Source organism: Pipistrellus kuhlii, unplaced genomic scaffold (assembly GCF_014108245.1).
Source record: "Pipistrellus kuhlii isolate mPipKuh1 unplaced genomic scaffold, mPipKuh1.p scaffold_m20_p_6, whole genome shotgun sequence".
NCBI lineage: Eukaryota > Metazoa > Chordata > Mammalia > Chiroptera > Vespertilionidae > Pipistrellus > Pipistrellus kuhlii.
The window spans coordinates 79,834,497-79,850,931 of NW_023425562.1; the positions used below are offsets into that span (position 1 = coordinate 79,834,497).

The 16,435-nt window shown below is 44.0% G+C and overlaps 2 protein-coding genes across 13 annotated transcripts in view; one reads left to right on the top strand and one right to left on the bottom strand.

Annotated features, from left to right (window-relative positions):
- FAM210B (family with sequence similarity 210 member B) overlaps nucleotides 1-14,527 on the top strand; it is a 19,637-nt gene extending 5,110 nt beyond the window's left edge. The window contains exons 2-4 of one of the 3 annotated variants that reach the window (XM_036417594.2): nucleotides 1,625-1,800; nucleotides 1,967-2,134; nucleotides 14,062-14,527. In XM_036417594.2, coding sequence (XP_036273487.1) covers nucleotides 1,625-1,800; nucleotides 1,967-2,134; nucleotides 14,062-14,134 — 417 coding nt within the window. In that variant the 3' untranslated portion in view covers nucleotides 14,135-14,527. Of the gene's footprint in view, nucleotides 1-1,624; nucleotides 1,801-1,966; nucleotides 2,636-5,028; nucleotides 9,215-14,061 lie in introns of those variants that run through there. The other 2 variants (XM_036417595.2, XM_036417597.2) reach the window with 2 other exon arrangements.
- AURKA (aurora kinase A) overlaps nucleotides 6,447-16,435 on the bottom strand; it is a 27,390-nt gene continuing 17,401 nt past the window's right edge. For 6 of the 10 annotated variants that reach the window (XM_036417587.2, XM_036417584.2, XM_036417585.2 and 3 more), the window contains 7 exons: nucleotides 15,359-15,638; nucleotides 13,888-13,942; nucleotides 12,595-12,786; nucleotides 11,584-11,722; nucleotides 8,923-9,071; nucleotides 7,209-7,383; nucleotides 6,447-7,073 (listed from right to left, as the gene is read on the bottom strand). In XM_036417587.2, coding sequence (XP_036273480.1) covers nucleotides 6,888-7,073; nucleotides 7,209-7,383; nucleotides 8,923-9,071; nucleotides 11,584-11,722; nucleotides 12,595-12,786; nucleotides 13,888-13,942; nucleotides 15,359-15,638 — 1,176 coding nt within the window. In that variant the 3' untranslated portion in view covers nucleotides 6,447-6,887. The remainder of the gene's footprint in view (nucleotides 7,074-7,208; nucleotides 7,384-8,922; nucleotides 9,072-11,583; nucleotides 11,723-12,594; nucleotides 12,787-13,887; nucleotides 13,943-15,358; nucleotides 15,639-16,435) is intronic. The other 4 variants (XM_036417591.2, XM_036417588.2, XM_045574737.1 and 1 more) reach the window with 2 other exon arrangements.

Sequence of the window (16,435 nt, forward strand, 5' to 3'; positions counted from 1 at the left end):
AGCTGCTCCGAGCAGGCTGGGCAGGGCTGGGACGTGCCCTCTCTCTGGCGGGCACACCTGGCTGTGTGCACTGCTGCCTGTGTTATTTCACCTTCATTCCAGGGGTCCTCCCCTACCTCTTAGGGCAGTGGTCGGCAAACTGTGGCTTTCGAGCCATGGTTTGCCGCTCTGTTGACTAATGAATTTGCCGACCACTGCTAAGGCATTACCCTTACCCAGAAGTTTTGACTTCAGGTTAAAGATATTACAGTAAAATGTTTTTTAAGTGTTTTTCCCTAGCAGTTGTCTGCAAACTCATTAGTCAATAGAGTGGCAAACTGGCTCGAGAGCCGCAGTTTGTCGACCACTGTCTTAGGGATTCTGGGCAATCAACGCTTGTCCCTTTGAAGTGTGGCTCTCAAAATATAGGGAGGAAGGCGCCCTGGCCTAGAGCTGATCCAGATGCAAGAGCTCTGAGGTCTGTCCAGGGCTAAAGAGATCTCCTGACTAAAAAAAGGTGTTTTCATCTTTGTTGTCTTAACTCAACGCTTTGGCTTTTTTGTTTCTTCCAAACATTGCAGACCCATAGTGCTCAGTAGATGTTAGCAGATTCCACGTGCAGTGAGCTGTATCTGTGCAAATCCCAGCCGGTGTTATGGCCCGGATTGGCCCTTCCTGTACCTGTGGGGAGGGCAGGGTAAATCTGGATTCTGGAAGTAAACGTTTCGTCGCTTCTGCACAGGTTTTCTGGGCACCCACATGCTTGTTTCATAGCGATTAGCATGGCTGTCGAGTGCTCAGGCTGTGGCCTCAGGCCACCTGAGTTCCAGTTGTGCGACTCCCGGCCCGTTCCTCAGCCTGAGCTGGTGTTGCTCTTCTGGAAGGTGGAAAGAGCAACAGTAGCTACTTCCAGGTTTGGGAAGATGAAAGCAGACAGCGGGTGGTCAGAATCATCGTGTGAGCGCTACCTGGCCCAGAGCACGTGCTCAATACAGTTTCTGAGCCCTGAGGCGTTAGTGCCTCTTGTGGATGGAACCACAGACCTGGTGGCTTAAAGCAACACACATTTGTTACTTTACTGTTCCGGGGTCAGCAGCCTACACTGGGTCTCACAGAGTAAAGTCAAGGTGTTGGCTGGGCTGGTTGCTCCTGGAGGCTGAGGGGAGAGCCCACTTCCTGTCTCTCCAGTTTCAGAGACGCTGGCCGTCCTGGGCTCTATCCTGCCGTCAAGGCAGCAGGAGCACCTTCCAGCCTCAGGCTCTGCTGCTGTCCTCACATCTGCTCCTCCGGCCCTCCTGCCTCCCTCGCTGGGACTCTTAGCTTCACATGGTCCCTCTCAGAGTCCAGGACGACCTGCCCATCTAAGATCCTGAACCTGATCACAGGGGCACGATCCTTTTGTAAGGTGACAGCCTCAGCTCTGCGGACTAGGACTTGGGCATCTGTGGGCCATCATTCTGCCCATCATACTGTACCAGCCTTTCACTGTGTTAGTGGCTAAGTGGGTGTTAATTAGCCTCAGCTCTCCAGTAAGACAGTCTCCCACTGCAGAGTGAAGAGTAGAAACTGTGATGTGGAAGCTGGTGGCCACCACTGACACCCGCTCCTGACCTAGACGCTCTCCCCTTCTCTGCTTTGTGCACAGAACCCCAGCAAAACCACTGCGACAGCAGTGAGCGGCATCAGGGATACAGAGGAGAGAAAGCAGAGCAAGTCCCAGCAGCTGAAGAAGGTTTTTCAAGAATACGGAGCTGTCGGCGTGTCCGTGCACATTGGAATCTCACTGGTCTCCCTGGGCATGTTTTACATGGTGGTCTCGAGGTGAGATTACTGGCAGTAACCAATGTTTGTTTTCTGCTGTCAAGACTATTCATCTAGCTACTGTCATCACATCTTTTAAAATACTGTCAATCTCAGAGCCAGATTGTCGTCTCAGGGTAACCCCGTGCTCGAATAATTGTTTTGTTTTTGCCCTTTTCCCCTCCAGTGGTGTGGACATGTCTGCCATCCTGCTGAAGCTCGGTGTTAAGGAGTCGTTGGTTCAGTCAAAAATGGCCGCGGGCACAAGCACCTTCGTGGTGGCCTACGCCATCCACAAGCTGTTCGCGCCCGTCAGAATCAGCATCACCTTGGTGTCCGTGCCCTTGCTGGTCAGGTATTTTCGGAAAGTGGGATTTTTTAAACCTCCCCCTGCAAACCCTTGATGAACTCTTCAACTCTGGGCCTGGAGACCCCTTTCTGTTAAATTACACAATTCAGATTGATTTTAGGGTTATAGGGGTTCTTCGTTTTTGCTTTGAGGGACAGGGGCTACTTTCTGTGTTGGCATGGATAAGTTTTACTTTTGCCAGCAAAATGTGGGTGTTAAATTCTAATTTGTTTGCTTTATATGTTTTGCTAGGGCTGTTCATCATAGGACTTATATGCATTATCTAAAATGTCAGCAAAGCATCACAAAAGCATCATCGTCAACTGTTAGCTTACCAACTTGCTTTAGGAACTGTTTCTATGAAAAATGGCCCTAGAGGTCCATCTTTATTCACATTCTTAAAGAGCAACGTTTCATTAAGCTAATTTTAAAATTCCCTTCCCTCCAGTATCTGTGGTCAGGCTGCCTGCTGTTTAATATGCAATATTCTGCAGAACAGCTGCCAGTGCTGCCATTAATGAAGCAGAATTAAAGACTTAACAGTATGTAATAATTAGCATCAACTTCTTTACATTCGTTACACTTGCCTGGGGCAGTGGTCGGCAAACTGTGGCTGGCGAGCCATATGCGGCTCTTTGGCCCCTTGAGTATGGCTCTTCCACAAAATACCATGTGCGGGTGCACACGTACAGTGCAATTGAAACTTCATGACTCATGCGCAGAAGTCGGTTTTCGACCTGGGCGAGTCTATTTTGAAGAAGTGGCATTAGAACACTCAAAGGGCTAAAGAGCCGCATGTGACTTGCAAGCCGAGTTTTGCCGACCACTGGTCTGGGGGATAGAAAAACAAGTATTTCCGGTGTGTTTCTTTAGTCCCCAAACCCCATCAAATCCAGACATGCAGGGGCCTATCTCAGGTTGTTTTTCTCAAATTTCATGAAAGTAGGTCAGGGTCATTTGTCTCTGTCCAGGTGAAATGTGGAAACTTGTCCAACAGTAATGGCGTCCTGTGGCTCCTGCCACCAGGTCCTCAGGAAGTGGACGTTGCACATATGGAAAGCTGAGACAATCCTGGCCCAACCCTGTATTTCTCAAACTCTAGACATTCCAGAACTGTCAGTGTTTACATTCTGTTGCTACTTGTATTTCCAACTGTGTTAAAATTATGTACAGTAACAGAAAGATTTTAAGTCACGCTCTAAAAAGGAGAGATAGTAGCACTTGCTATAAATGGAAGACATATAGGAGCCAGGGGAGGGAAGAAATGTCTCCGTTGCCTGCGCTGGCGGAGCCTCCTTGGGCCTCAGCATCACTGCACGCTGCTGCCCTCCAGGCTGCACTCACTCTGAGCTCTGGCTCTGCACTCAGAGCCGCAGTCTAACCAGTTCTGACCTGGTCAAGGGAGTTAGTTGTGTTTCTCTTTCTGGCTCCCTTTTTGCCCACCACTGCCCAGTATGTTTAATTACATTTGGGACAATCAGAAAACTAAAGGTACTGTGTCATCTGACAGTCCTGAGTTTATGATCTGGCTGTTGACAGTTCCCTAGTAATCCATGTCCATCACTTCAGTTTTACAAATGTCATTATGGAACAAATTCCCCATTATAAGATCCCTAGAGCGGTTCATTTTGTTTTATTCCTTTCAAAGCAATTAGCTCAGTGCCAAAAGGTTTTACCAGTTTCAAATGGAAACTGACTTTCTGGAATTTAAGTTCAAGGACATTCACACAGCGGATCGAGATGCCTGATACTGGTTCAAGGTCACTCTTCATGTGGTCCAGACCAACATTTTTTTTTAAATGTTTTTATTGATTTTAAAGAAAAAGATAGAAACATGATTGGCTGCCTCCTACACACCCCCCACAGGAGATGGAACCCACAACCAGCCATGTGTCCTGACAGGGAATCAAACCAGTGACCTTCTGGTTCATGGGTTGATGCTCAACCACTGAACCACACTGGCCTGGGAGACCCGCATTTTCATCTCATCTGTCTTTAAACCATTGGCTTCAGGCTCCTAACCCCCTTCTATACCAAACAGATCCCTCATAATACCTATGCAAAAGAAAAAACAACACATACACACACACACACACACACAAAAAAAAAAACTCTTATAGATTTAAGGGCTTAAATTTTAAACTTTGTGTTTGGAGTGGTGGGAGTGGACTGAAAGGGCAAGCAATAAAACTAATTATCACATCAAATAGCGATAGCGTTTCTTCTCAGCCCTTACTCCACTCCTCTCCCATGACCAGTGGTCAGAAGAGCAGAACCGAGAGGGTGAGGAAATTAAAGGACCGTTATGTCAGTTCACCAGCAGGCTCTACAAATGGCTTATATTTTCACTGTTTTTATGCAACTAGGAATAAAACGGATGATCTATTTTTAACATGTAAGGCATTGTTCACCTCTCATTTTTTAATCTAACAAAATGAGCAGCTTAAGTGCTGTGAAACAAATCTCTCTGTGGTTTATGAAACTTTGATTGCTCTCTGGTAAGCAATAATTGATGCTGATTGTGAAGCAGCACTGAGTGACTACGATGGGCTGTATTCTTGCTGTGTGGGATTCTGGTTGGGGAAACGGCAGTTTAGCTACTATATCAGGTGAAGTTAGTCACGTCACATTAACTATAGCTGGGGTGGAAGGTACATGAAGTATTACTATTTTGGAAAGGTGGAAGTTGGGTCAGCTCAAAGCTAATTGGACACTGCAGTTGTTTTAAAGTTGCCATGACTACTTCAACATTGATATGGAAGTGGGTGTTGGCCACTTCCTTACATTTTGGACATTTTTTATATTTAGTCTCTTGCATTGAAAGTTGGCCATGAAAGCATATTTGTCTACTAATTCTCAGTAAGTTTAACACTTCTGCCTTTTCCTTCATCCTTGTCAAGTTCACCATCTTTGGTCGATGAGCAGATGACGTTGGCAGCTAGAAACAGCATGTAACTCTGCATGTTAGGAGGCACACAGAACTTGAGACCAAAAATGGGACAGACCTGCTCATTTCCAGGCCAACAGTGAACAGGTGAAGTCACCCCCATACTCCAGACCCGTGTGTGTTTATGTTTCCAGTTTACACATATGATGTAACTCCAGTGTAATAGAAAAATAAGCCCCTAGGTGTGCCATGGAGCCAGTTGATAGGGAGCACAGAAAGACGCCTCCTCCAGCTGCGCCAAAGGGGCTTCCACTTTTATAAGCTGCAGTGAACCCTAGTCAAGCCCAGATCCCTCTTTGGGGGAAAATGAGGGATCCTAGTTAAGGGAACATTCCTTCACCAGAGAATCCAGACAAACCACACTTGGAAAGTCAGCTTGCAAAGAACCAGCTCACCCATGTATGGGGCTCTTTGCCATCCTGCCAAGACCAGGGCAGAGCCCCGAGGTGGGCAGGCAGGGATGTGGATGCTCCTGACTCCCCCTATCTCCTGACCACCCACAGCACTGGCTCAGCCCTCCTCCGCTCAGCCCGTGCCAGCCCAGGAGCACCACTTCTGTGACTTCTGCTGAGTGACTGTCAGTGCATCCACAGAATGAGGACCACCAAGGAGTCAGCTCTGTGAGCTGGGCTGTCACTGAGCACTGCACTGCATGTCCACTGACTAGAAAAGGAATGAACACTCCATAGCACATGGCAGTGAAGGATGAAGGGAGGGCGTACCATCTGCCACAAGGTCACAGCCATAGCTCCCCACTTCTGTGCCATGTTTCCCGCCATCCCCCTTCAGCAGCAGGGACTTCTCACCACACCAGCCTCCAACCTTTAAATCCTCCCTGTCCTTCCGGTCTCAGATGCCACTTTGTCTGGGCACCTCTCCCAACTTCTAATTACCCCATCACAATCTGCCCTCCCCCCACCTCACCCCACCATGGTCAGTGGCCATCCTCCCAGCTGTGTCCCTCGCTGCTGCAACTGAGAGAATGGAAGTGCTCACAGGCCAGCCCAGTTCCAGAACCTCAGCCTGGATAGCACAGCCCCGCACAGACCTCTCTGCCTAACCCTCCACCCTCACCCGTCCCAGGCCTCGCCCAGCAATGCTCAAAGGATCCACTGTAAGCTCCTGAAAAACACTACAATTTCAAGGTTATACATGAGAACTTGAAAAAGAGTAACCATTCTGTATATGTCTTAATGTATTTATAAAAACAATATATAAACCACGGAAAACATTTTTTTAAAGCACTTAACATTGAGAACTGGCTGAGATGCTTCTTCACTGTGTTCCTGTTTCTCTCAGGCAGGATGAGTGGTTGAGGGGGACTAAGCAACAGGCCCAACAGGGGAAACAGAGCATCCAAAAGGGACAGAGTCTATGCATATCTCTTTATTTAAACATTTAAAAGAATCACATATTCATTCTGACAACTTTACCAGGTGAGGCCACCCGGCAGGTTACACACCCACTCGGGCACCTGGGAGGTTATTGCACGGCTCCTGAACTGATCGGGTCGGGACAAAGGTGCCATCTGCCCACAACCAACTCGGAGGTCACGTTCCACAAGGACCCTTACTCCACACGGGCTGCAGGGCGGCTGCACTTGCATTTGCCTCCAGAGGATGAAACAAGTGAAGCGATCACGAATCTCATGGCTGCTTGCACTTCAGGGTCATGTTTATTGAAGTAGAACTTTCTATACTTTTTCCTAGTGCTGCGGATTGCGAGCAGGCAGTCAGTAGTAGATTATGTCAGGAGTGTGTTTCTGACCAATGACACAGCAACCCTGGCTCAGAGACTCTCCCCCTGCAAGACTTAAGAGTGCTTGCTGGTTGATTCTTTAGGTTTTGGGCTACTTGATGGTTTTGAGGAGTTTGCTGTGATCCAGGGGTGTTCCAATACTTCTTTCAGGGTCAGCCTTTGGTTGGGGTTATGCTTCAACAGTCTTGAAATCAGGTCCCTGGCCCCCTCTGGTACAAAGTCAGGGAATGTGAATTCAACCTGGAGTACAAGTGACAGACAGTCACAAAACGTGGTTTAGAGAGAACAGAACAAACATTCAGACCGTAGCCTCAAAGGCTGAAAAGGACAGGAAGGGTTCTAACAGGTGCTGGATCCCTCCCAGTTGTGTCTTACCCGAGATATCCTTTTGTAGGTCTCTTGGTATGTGCTTGCCTCAAAAGGAGGCTTCCCAACTAGAAATTCATAGCAAAGAACTCCAAGGCTCCAGAGGTCCACCTTCTCATCATGCATTCGGCCCTCGATCATCTCCGGGGGCAGGTAGTCCAGGGTGCCACACAGGGTGGTTCTCCTGGAAACAGGGAGGTGCAGGTTGACGCGCTCGTTTCCATGATCACAGCCGCTGCTAAAATCACCAACTGCACTACCTCTGACTGAGTGCTCTTCCTAGGCAGATCCTGTGCTCGGAGACAGGTGCTGTTATAAATCCCCATATCGCTCACCTGACATGCTCTGAGCAGTCAGGTGAGCGATCAACTGCAATTCAGCATCTTTATGTGTCAGTGAGTTTCCAAAGGCTGGAAATAAGCTGGTGGTGGCAGACAAACCTGTTGATGTTTGTTGCTTTACATTAATATTCTTTGCCACGGAAAAGCTTATGCTGAGTCATGCCTGAAGCCCAGCCAGCACACAAGTGTTCACTCAACTAAATGGTGACTGGAGATGAAGGAGCCAGCTCGCCAGACAGTCAGCCCCTCTCATCAGCACTGAGATGAGGCAAACGGCACCCAATGACTGGGAACCCTTCTGCTTACTAATGTCTGGGAGGGAGGGCGAAGTGACCATCAACATTTACACAAATGTCCTTTACAGAAAAGGGTAAGTTATCTTTCCCGCCACAGTGATATCACTGGATAGTTATGGTGTAGTTTTGTAGCACAAAGCCTACAATTCTTCATTGTTTGCCTCAGCAGGTGCCAACAGCATCCAGTGGTGATAGACAACCAGGTTTTTTAAAAAGCAGATTCGGTGCATTGCTAGAAACAATTTACAAGTGGGGGGTAATAAAAACAAAGCTCACCCCATCCCATGGTACCTATTTAAACTATACAATTTCTTTTAAAAACTAGATTTTTTTTTAATTAAAAAAAAATAAAATAAAAAATTCCAAAGAACTGTTTTAAGTAATCTGGCTCTAATTTTTAAGCCCTACCCCAAAGTGGACTAACTTCTATGAGTAAATATATGCTTGTAAATGTTCTACTTCACATGTGGTTTCAAAAGCTTATTTAAACTCAAATTAAATTTAAAAGAGTATAGAACTTTGCTCTGGTTTGCAAAGTTCACTTAAGATTTAAATTGTTTCCTTAGGTTGATCTCTCTGCTTTAATTTTAAGAGAAAAACAAGAAAGGACTGTTCTGTTGATGACAGCAGACCAAAGAGCATCTTTAACCCCCGCCCTGAAAGTTCCTGCCAAACCCATTTGGTTGTTGGAGTTCCCGCAGCTGCCCTCAGATCCAGACCTTGGCAGCTGCTACCCCAGAGAACTTGTCATAGTATGTCAGGCGGACTCCCCTCTACACATCCTGTACCTCTTCTCTGTCCTACACCTGTCCTATCTGTTTACTTACCTGTCTCATGCATTAGCTGTTAAGGACATAAACTGTCTTTATCCCAGGCCTAGGACACAACAAATAGTCTAAGTGGTTGCAGAATTAAAATGTCCTGGAAGACACTATTTTCTATCGGGGCATAAATTACTCCAAAGTATTATGCCAATGACCTGTCCCAATTGAGCACAGCACCTATGGTTAGTACTTTACTATCTAGCTCATGCTTGGCCACTGGGGCTTTTGCTAACCCCAACAAGTTCCCCCTAAAGTTACATACCTGGAGGATGGGGCGTGTACGGACCACCCAAAGTCTGCAATCTTAAGCTCTCCAGTTGATCCGAGGAGCAGATTTTCTGGCTTGATGTCTCTATGAATAACTCTCTTTGAGTGGCAGTATGATAAGGCATTTGTCAATTCTGTGATATACTATCAAAAAAGTATTAAAATTGGTGTTTTAGAGTTCATATAACAAGTTAATTTTAGACATCTTTTCTGAAAGAAAACCCAACATAGACTTTTAACATGTTTTGTAGATTTTAAAGCAAAAGCTAGAACCAATTGATGACTCAGAAATTAATCGAATCAAATTGGTGTTCAGCATGTAGTACAAGTCATTCAGCACAAGGTTATTTATTTGCTAACACAGCAGATGGGATAACGAAAGACAGGAAAAACAGTCATGGGCAATAACTACATCCCCACATGGCAAATTATGGCCCAGCAATTAAGAGAATACTGAACAACCAGTACAAATGAGTCAGATATAAACAATGTTTTCAAAACACCAAAAAAAATTTCTCAAGTACAGTCAATTCCCATTTTTAAAACCAAGGTCAATTTGCAACAAAAGAATTTGTTTGAAGCTAAACATTTACACTAAAAATATGGGGGGGAGGGGAGTAAATAATCCTGAACAATAAACAGAAACTAGAAGCAGGTGTAGTATTGGCATGTTAAATTCAGGATAAACTAATTCATTAGTCATCTTAAGAGTCCAAAAGCTGTCAATCCTTTTGTTAGTTACCACCTCAACTGAAAGATCTCACAAGTCCAGAATGTGCTTTAACATATAGATAAGAACTGTTATTAGTATAATGAAAAATGTATTTAGCTCTGACTAAAATTGAGAAGGCTTTGTTTTCCGAAAGCTATTGCTAAACAGGACTGAACATTATTCCACACCAAAAAGGTTTATTAAACAAATGGTTAAAAACCAAATGTCATTATCAGAAAAGACATTTTCATTGTTTCAGCCAAAAGCCCAAGACCAAAATGTAGACGATAATGAATTGAAAGTAAAGACAGAAACTCTTCTACACATTAGAATTGCAAAGGACAATGGGCTTTCCTTTCAGAAAGTGAAGGGTACACTGAGGTATGTCCACACAATGAAATATTATTCACCAATAGAAAGAAATGAGCCAATGGACATAGACAACAGGGGGTGAGGGTATGAGGGGAGGGGGGTAATGGAGGAATAAGACACATAGGTAACACCTTAATGAATTAAGAAATATTTTTAAAAGAAATTTAAAAAAAAAGAAGAAGAAAAAGAAATGAGCTATGTCAACCCCTGAAAAGATACGGATGAATCTTAAATGCAAACACCAGTTGTTTCCCACAGGAGTAGCTGGCTAACCATTCTGATGCCACTATCCATGTACACAAGCATTAAATAATTAAATGGATGGAAGATGGTGGAATCCAGGTTTCCCAACACTGGAGTGGGAGGTCATAGAAAGGCAAGGGGGGTAGAATGATCCCCACAGTAATGGACACATACTTTGCTTAATACAGATATAGATAGATAAATGTAGATATACTAATAGATACATGTATATACACACATTAGTTTACACATGCTTCCTTGCTCTCTGTCAGCTGAAGTAAAGACACCCAGTAGCATGAGCACACCCAGAACCCAGATCTTGGTTTCCAGTAACACACTGCAATAAAAGGAAGTGGGACTCCTGGGAGAAATGGTAATTCTAGGACTGGGATAGAAAATACACAAGATGAGATCATCTAGTAGAGTCAGAAAGCTTAAAATAAAAAATAAAAATTTTTTTAAATGCTGCACACCCACAATGGTGAGAAATGTCAAAAACACAGGAACCATGTGAAAGAGCTCCCTGTGGACAAAGTTGGAACAACTTGAGCAACAAAATAAAGTAGTATTGGATTGTAATTCAAAGTATAAAATACTGATGAGTCCATATTAACAAATGACTCGGTAAATACATAAGGAGAATGCAAACTAATTTTTGTAGATGTCTTCCCCACAGGAGGTGGAACATAACCCCACTGTGTAGTGTGGCTGTGCATAGAGCCTGCCTTTGAAGGAGCACGGTATGGAAAGGGAGAATGACAAGCACGACCTCGGCCAGGTGATTAAGGCCAACACCCACCGGGATAAGCCGGTGTGAACCCTTGAGAAGGAATGAGAACCTGATTTACCTCCATGATCTTCTCAAAACACCCACTAACCATAAGAAAAACTGAGGAAATCTGAATAAGTATGAACTTCAATTAACAGTGATGTGTCAATATTTCTTCAGTGAAAAAAAGAATATTCATTAGTTAAGACAGTGTACCATTCTAATATCAGATATTAATAGGAGAAATTAAGTGTGTATTACTAAATCAGAAAATAGATCTGTACTATCTTTATAATTATTCTGTAAATCTAAAACTCTTCTAAAATAGTTCATTAAAAAAAAACCACACAATTATTTATACACATTACCACAGAAAAACAGCTTTGAAAGCAAACCAGCCTCAACATTCTACCTGGTATCCAATTTAACTGTATATATGGTACAATGATTGATTTTCCACTTCAAATATTCGATCCTATTAAGCTATAGGTGAATTAAAAAGATCCCCTCTACTGTACTGGAAGGCACATGGCCATGCAGGACAGTAAACACGCACTTACAGTAGCCGTTCTCTGCTCATCAAACCTGGACAGTCTCTGAAGCTCTCTATAGACAGTTCCCAGAGTTGCGTATTCCAGAATGAGGTACACTCTGGTGGCGTCATGGAAATAACCATAGAGCCTGAGGATGTTGGGATGCCTGCAACAAAGGGTGAACACTCAGCACCTGGTTTTAAAGCAGACACAGACATGTGCTCAACACCAAACAAACTCTTCGTGTAAAACTGGTGGTAAAAACTTGTTCTGGTCACAGGACCCCCCTCCTCACACCCCAACTTGAGGATCTGAAACTGTAGACTTCACTCTAAGAAAAATACACATATCAGTTTACATGCTTTCAGGGTATTCATGGACCTCAGGTTTACTTAAGATTATTCTTTCCTTCCTTTAAGCTGTCTTTTTTCTTAGGGGGGGAGAGAGGGGAGGTGAAACTCAGCTAAATATCAATTCCCTGCTAATTAAAAGAGATAGGGCATTCCCATAATAACTGGATATCAAATGCTACAACAGATATAAAAGAGGTCTTCAAGAATGACAAATGTGTGCTGCTGAGGACTCCATGCAGCTGAGAGTATAGCCATCAGAGTCATCAGTCCTTCTCAAGCCCAGCCAGGTGTTGCCAAGTAGGGATACAGGCATGAATGATACAGACAAATTTTTAAATCTGAACGTACCTAATTTTTAGGTATTAGCAATTGATTCAAGTTTGAAAAAAACACCTGGGGGAGGGGGTCGACTCTGGCCAAAGTCAAGCCTGCAAATTCTGTTCACAATTCAGAGTTAGAGATCATTCCCCATATTATCCATCCAAAGAAATCACTCCATTAACATAAACCTCCAAGATATTTTTCAGGCCCACAGCATGTAAGTCTAGAAAAATCTTTGGAAAATGACAAATTCCATCCTCCTCTGCAAGACAATTAGGCAGGCAGGCCTTCTAAGAAGCAGTTCAGTCATTTATCTTCAGTGGAGTTCTTTGCACCACTCTTTGGAAGATCCCTGAAAACTCACCTAAGGTGGGACTGTATTTCTACTTCTCTTCTTATCTGATGCTCCACGCCTGCTTTCTCCAGCTGGGCTTTGAATAAGACTTTCAGAGCCAGGATGAACTTGCTCTGTTTTTCCCTCGCCAGGTACACATTTCCAAACTTTCCTTTACCCAGAGGGCGACCAATTTCAAAATCTTCCAAAGTCCATTGCCTTCTAGGAAAAAATGTGATCATTTTAAAATGTCAAGAAAATAAATCTCTTCTAACCATTAATGAGTAGTAGATACACCTTATATATAACTTCATAGTTATTGTTCAGAATGTACCACCTGCCAGAACCAAGGCAATACCACGATTAATGAGGCATCACATATTAAGTCCTCCACACCTCCACCTGCCTGCCACTGGCTGTGAGTCGCTGACAAGGAATAATCTAGACATTAGTGCTGGAATACTCAATGGCATTTCAGAAGGCATACAACCCATTAACACAGCCCATAAGAAGGATCAGGTTACGGATATCGCCAGGGAAGAATGCCTCCGAACCATCTTGGGCTGCTTGTGAACTAACCACAGCCTCCTCTCCTCAACCCCGAGAAGATGCCAACACTCTCAGGGGTGGAGAACCTCTGGTAAACGAGCGGGATGGGCCCCACAGGGCATTTAGAGGGGGAACCATTAGATTCTCAGAAAGTCTCCGCTAGGCAGCTAAAGCAACATATCATGTTCTACAATAGAATCTGGACAGTTCAGAGATTGATAGCAGGCTTTTAGAAACTATCTGGTGGAGATATCATAGCCATACTTTGTTATAAAGAACACAGTAATTCTATGAACACTGTCAAAATACTCAGTCATCTATATACAGTTCTACAATATGACCCCATATTTTAAACAAACTTGCATATATATATCACAGAATTTTATTTATATATATATATATATATATATATATATATATATATATACACACACACACACACACACACACACACACACATCAATAGAAAAATATATAGAAGAATGCATAAACCATATCCCCAGTATCCAGTGGTTACTTCTGAGGGTAGAAAGAGACTTTATTTCATACATTTCTGTAACAAATTCACATAAGCTCTTTCTAAAGTTGAAAAACTTGAGTCCCTAAGTTAACATTCATCATTAAAATCCCTCCCCTTTTCTAATTAGAAACATCTATATTTTCAAAGTTAACAATATAAAGACCTCTTTATTTTTTAAAGAGTTCACAAAATTAAATTTGCAGTTAAATGGTGTTTTCTAATAGGATAGCACAAACTTAATAAGTAAAGCTTACTTTTTTGATTCTTCGTTTTTCTGTTTCGAAGCCACTTCCTTTTCAGAATTCTTTCCTGCACAGAATAATTTAAAAACCTATTTTTAGGATAACTATACAGAGTAAGTTAAAAACCTGAGAACAGAAATAAATCAAATAATGGTCATCAAAATATTCTGACCTGGCCATTTTTAGTTTCTTTATAGAAAAGGACTACCACAGCATGAGCCAACTGCCACCCTGTGAAGTTCACAGATTTCTAGAATAAAGATGAGCGGACTCGTATAGATAGGCCTTGCAGTAACATGAAGGCTCGAGACTGAAGATTCTCCCCAAAGCCTGTTTCCAAATGAAGAGCTTCTAAGGCAGAAAAGTCTTCCCATCCGTGACAAGCTCCCCTGGTCACCCTTCTCCCATGAGGTGGGACAGCCAACTGTCCATGTGTTGCACACAAGTAAGATCAACAATGTGCACCCAAACCTAAACCATACCTGCCTTTCACTCTACTCCTTGTCAGGGTACACACAGAACCAGAAGCCACCAATTCAGCAAGATGTACAACAAACCAATGGCGCAACAGGGTGCTAACGTCGCTATTTCACCAGCCAGAGACTGTGTGGGACATTGACTCGTGTCTTTGGCACTTTGAACTCTAACGGCAGCACAGTTTGGTCTGCTCAGATATTCGAATATAGGGCACAGCGGTTATAAAGGAAAAACCATTATTTTGGTTATAACAAAATAATGGTTTTTCCTTCCATGGTTCACCATCTCAGCTCTTGCCACCGATATAACCAGCCTCTCCATGTCCAGTTTACTTAATGCTTCTGCGTCCCAGCTTCCTCCTCTATAAAACTGGGTTAATGACTCTACCTTCCTAGAGTGGTTACAAGGATTGAAAGACAAGGTGGATGAAGAAAGCACTCATCTCAGAGCCTACTGTGTGGGCACTCAAGAGAAGGTAAATAGGAACCATTACTATCCATCCTGCCCCTCTCCCCAACCCCCCTTCACCCCGAGTTCAGCCTCCCTACCATCCTGCACCCCTGGGTGCAGCATTGCTACTCCGATGCATTCCACACTCCAGATAAGCTCTCTATAAGGCATGTCAGTCACTCCTCTGCTCACAAACCTTTCAGCAACTTCCCAATGCACAGGGGATGAAGCCCCACCACTGAACACCACCCACAGTGCCCAGTGACCTCGGCCCGGCCTACCCCAGCCCATCCCCTTCCCCTGATTTCCTCCATGCTGTGAACCTTGGAACTTGGTTCCTCAAATGTACCATGAGGGTAGGACCCAGGTCTTCTCCCCACAGGCCTGGCCCACAGAACTGTGACTTCAACCTGACATCAAATTTCCTCCCCAATCTCAATAGAAATGATGTAAGGCTAGGATTCCAAACAATATAAAGTACAAGTCTATACACTTGCCCTTTTTTTAAGCTAACTAGAAAGCATGACTACAAAATGAGTCTCAAAAACTGATGTACCAGGGGCTGGTGGCTGGGTCTGCTCGCTCTTTTGTGTATTATTCAGTGGTCTGGGCACAGGGCAAGGGCCACTGGTTGCCTGCAATTGCTTCTGCTTCAGATTCAGGACTGGTTTATGGCTGGAGACAAGCTTCTGTGCTTTTGAAGGAACTTGCTGGGAGGAATTCGAAGGACACAAGACCCGCTGAGCCTGGCCACTGTTTGCAGGTAACAGATGCTGAGAAGAAAACTGCTGTGTCACCAGAACACGCTTTGGACCGTCACCAGATGGAATTGTAGTCTAGGTTAGGAGGGAAAAATAAATGAAGCTTCAATGTCTTCATAAACAAAAGCTGAACATCCTAAGAATTTGCTTCTGGTTATAACAAAATAATGAGTGTCAGGGTAAGAGATGGAAGAAAAACCTATTTTAATCAGCACTAAAGGACAAGGTTAATACATGGCTGAAAGGAATACCTGAATGGTACTTCCTAACCCCTTCCCGGCCCCACCCTAAAACCACGCTCCCATAAACCAATGTTCATTAACTAAACTCCCATTTAAAGAGGAAGACAAACACTTCCTAAGAATTCAGTGACTTGGGAATTATGATTTAGCAAAAAGCTGTAATACAGAAACTTTACTAGTATACCAAAATCCCATTAACTCTGAAGTTTCTTTGCCGATACATATTTAGAAAAAAATGGAGGGAAAACTACATCTGACCCAGAACCCGGCTCAAAGTGGAGTCCTAGGAAACATGCACTGACATCTGTTTTGACGTTCCTGTGAACTTACACTCCCTGAACTGAGACCAAACCAAACCATGGCAAAGAAATTAATTTCCGGCCAGCATGTACCGGCAAGCATTAGGCTTCTATTGTGTACATTAGGGGTGTCGAACTCAATCAGAGAAGGGGCCAAAATCTAAAATCCAGCCTAAATCGCGGGCCGAGTGGTTTACTGAACAGTCAAACTGTCATTGTGATGGAAACGCAGCGGAGTGCAGTGATGACAGCGAGGTGCGGGCCACATTGCAAGGCCTGGCGGGACGGATTTGGCCCGCGGGCCTTGTGTTTGACACATGTGGTGTACATT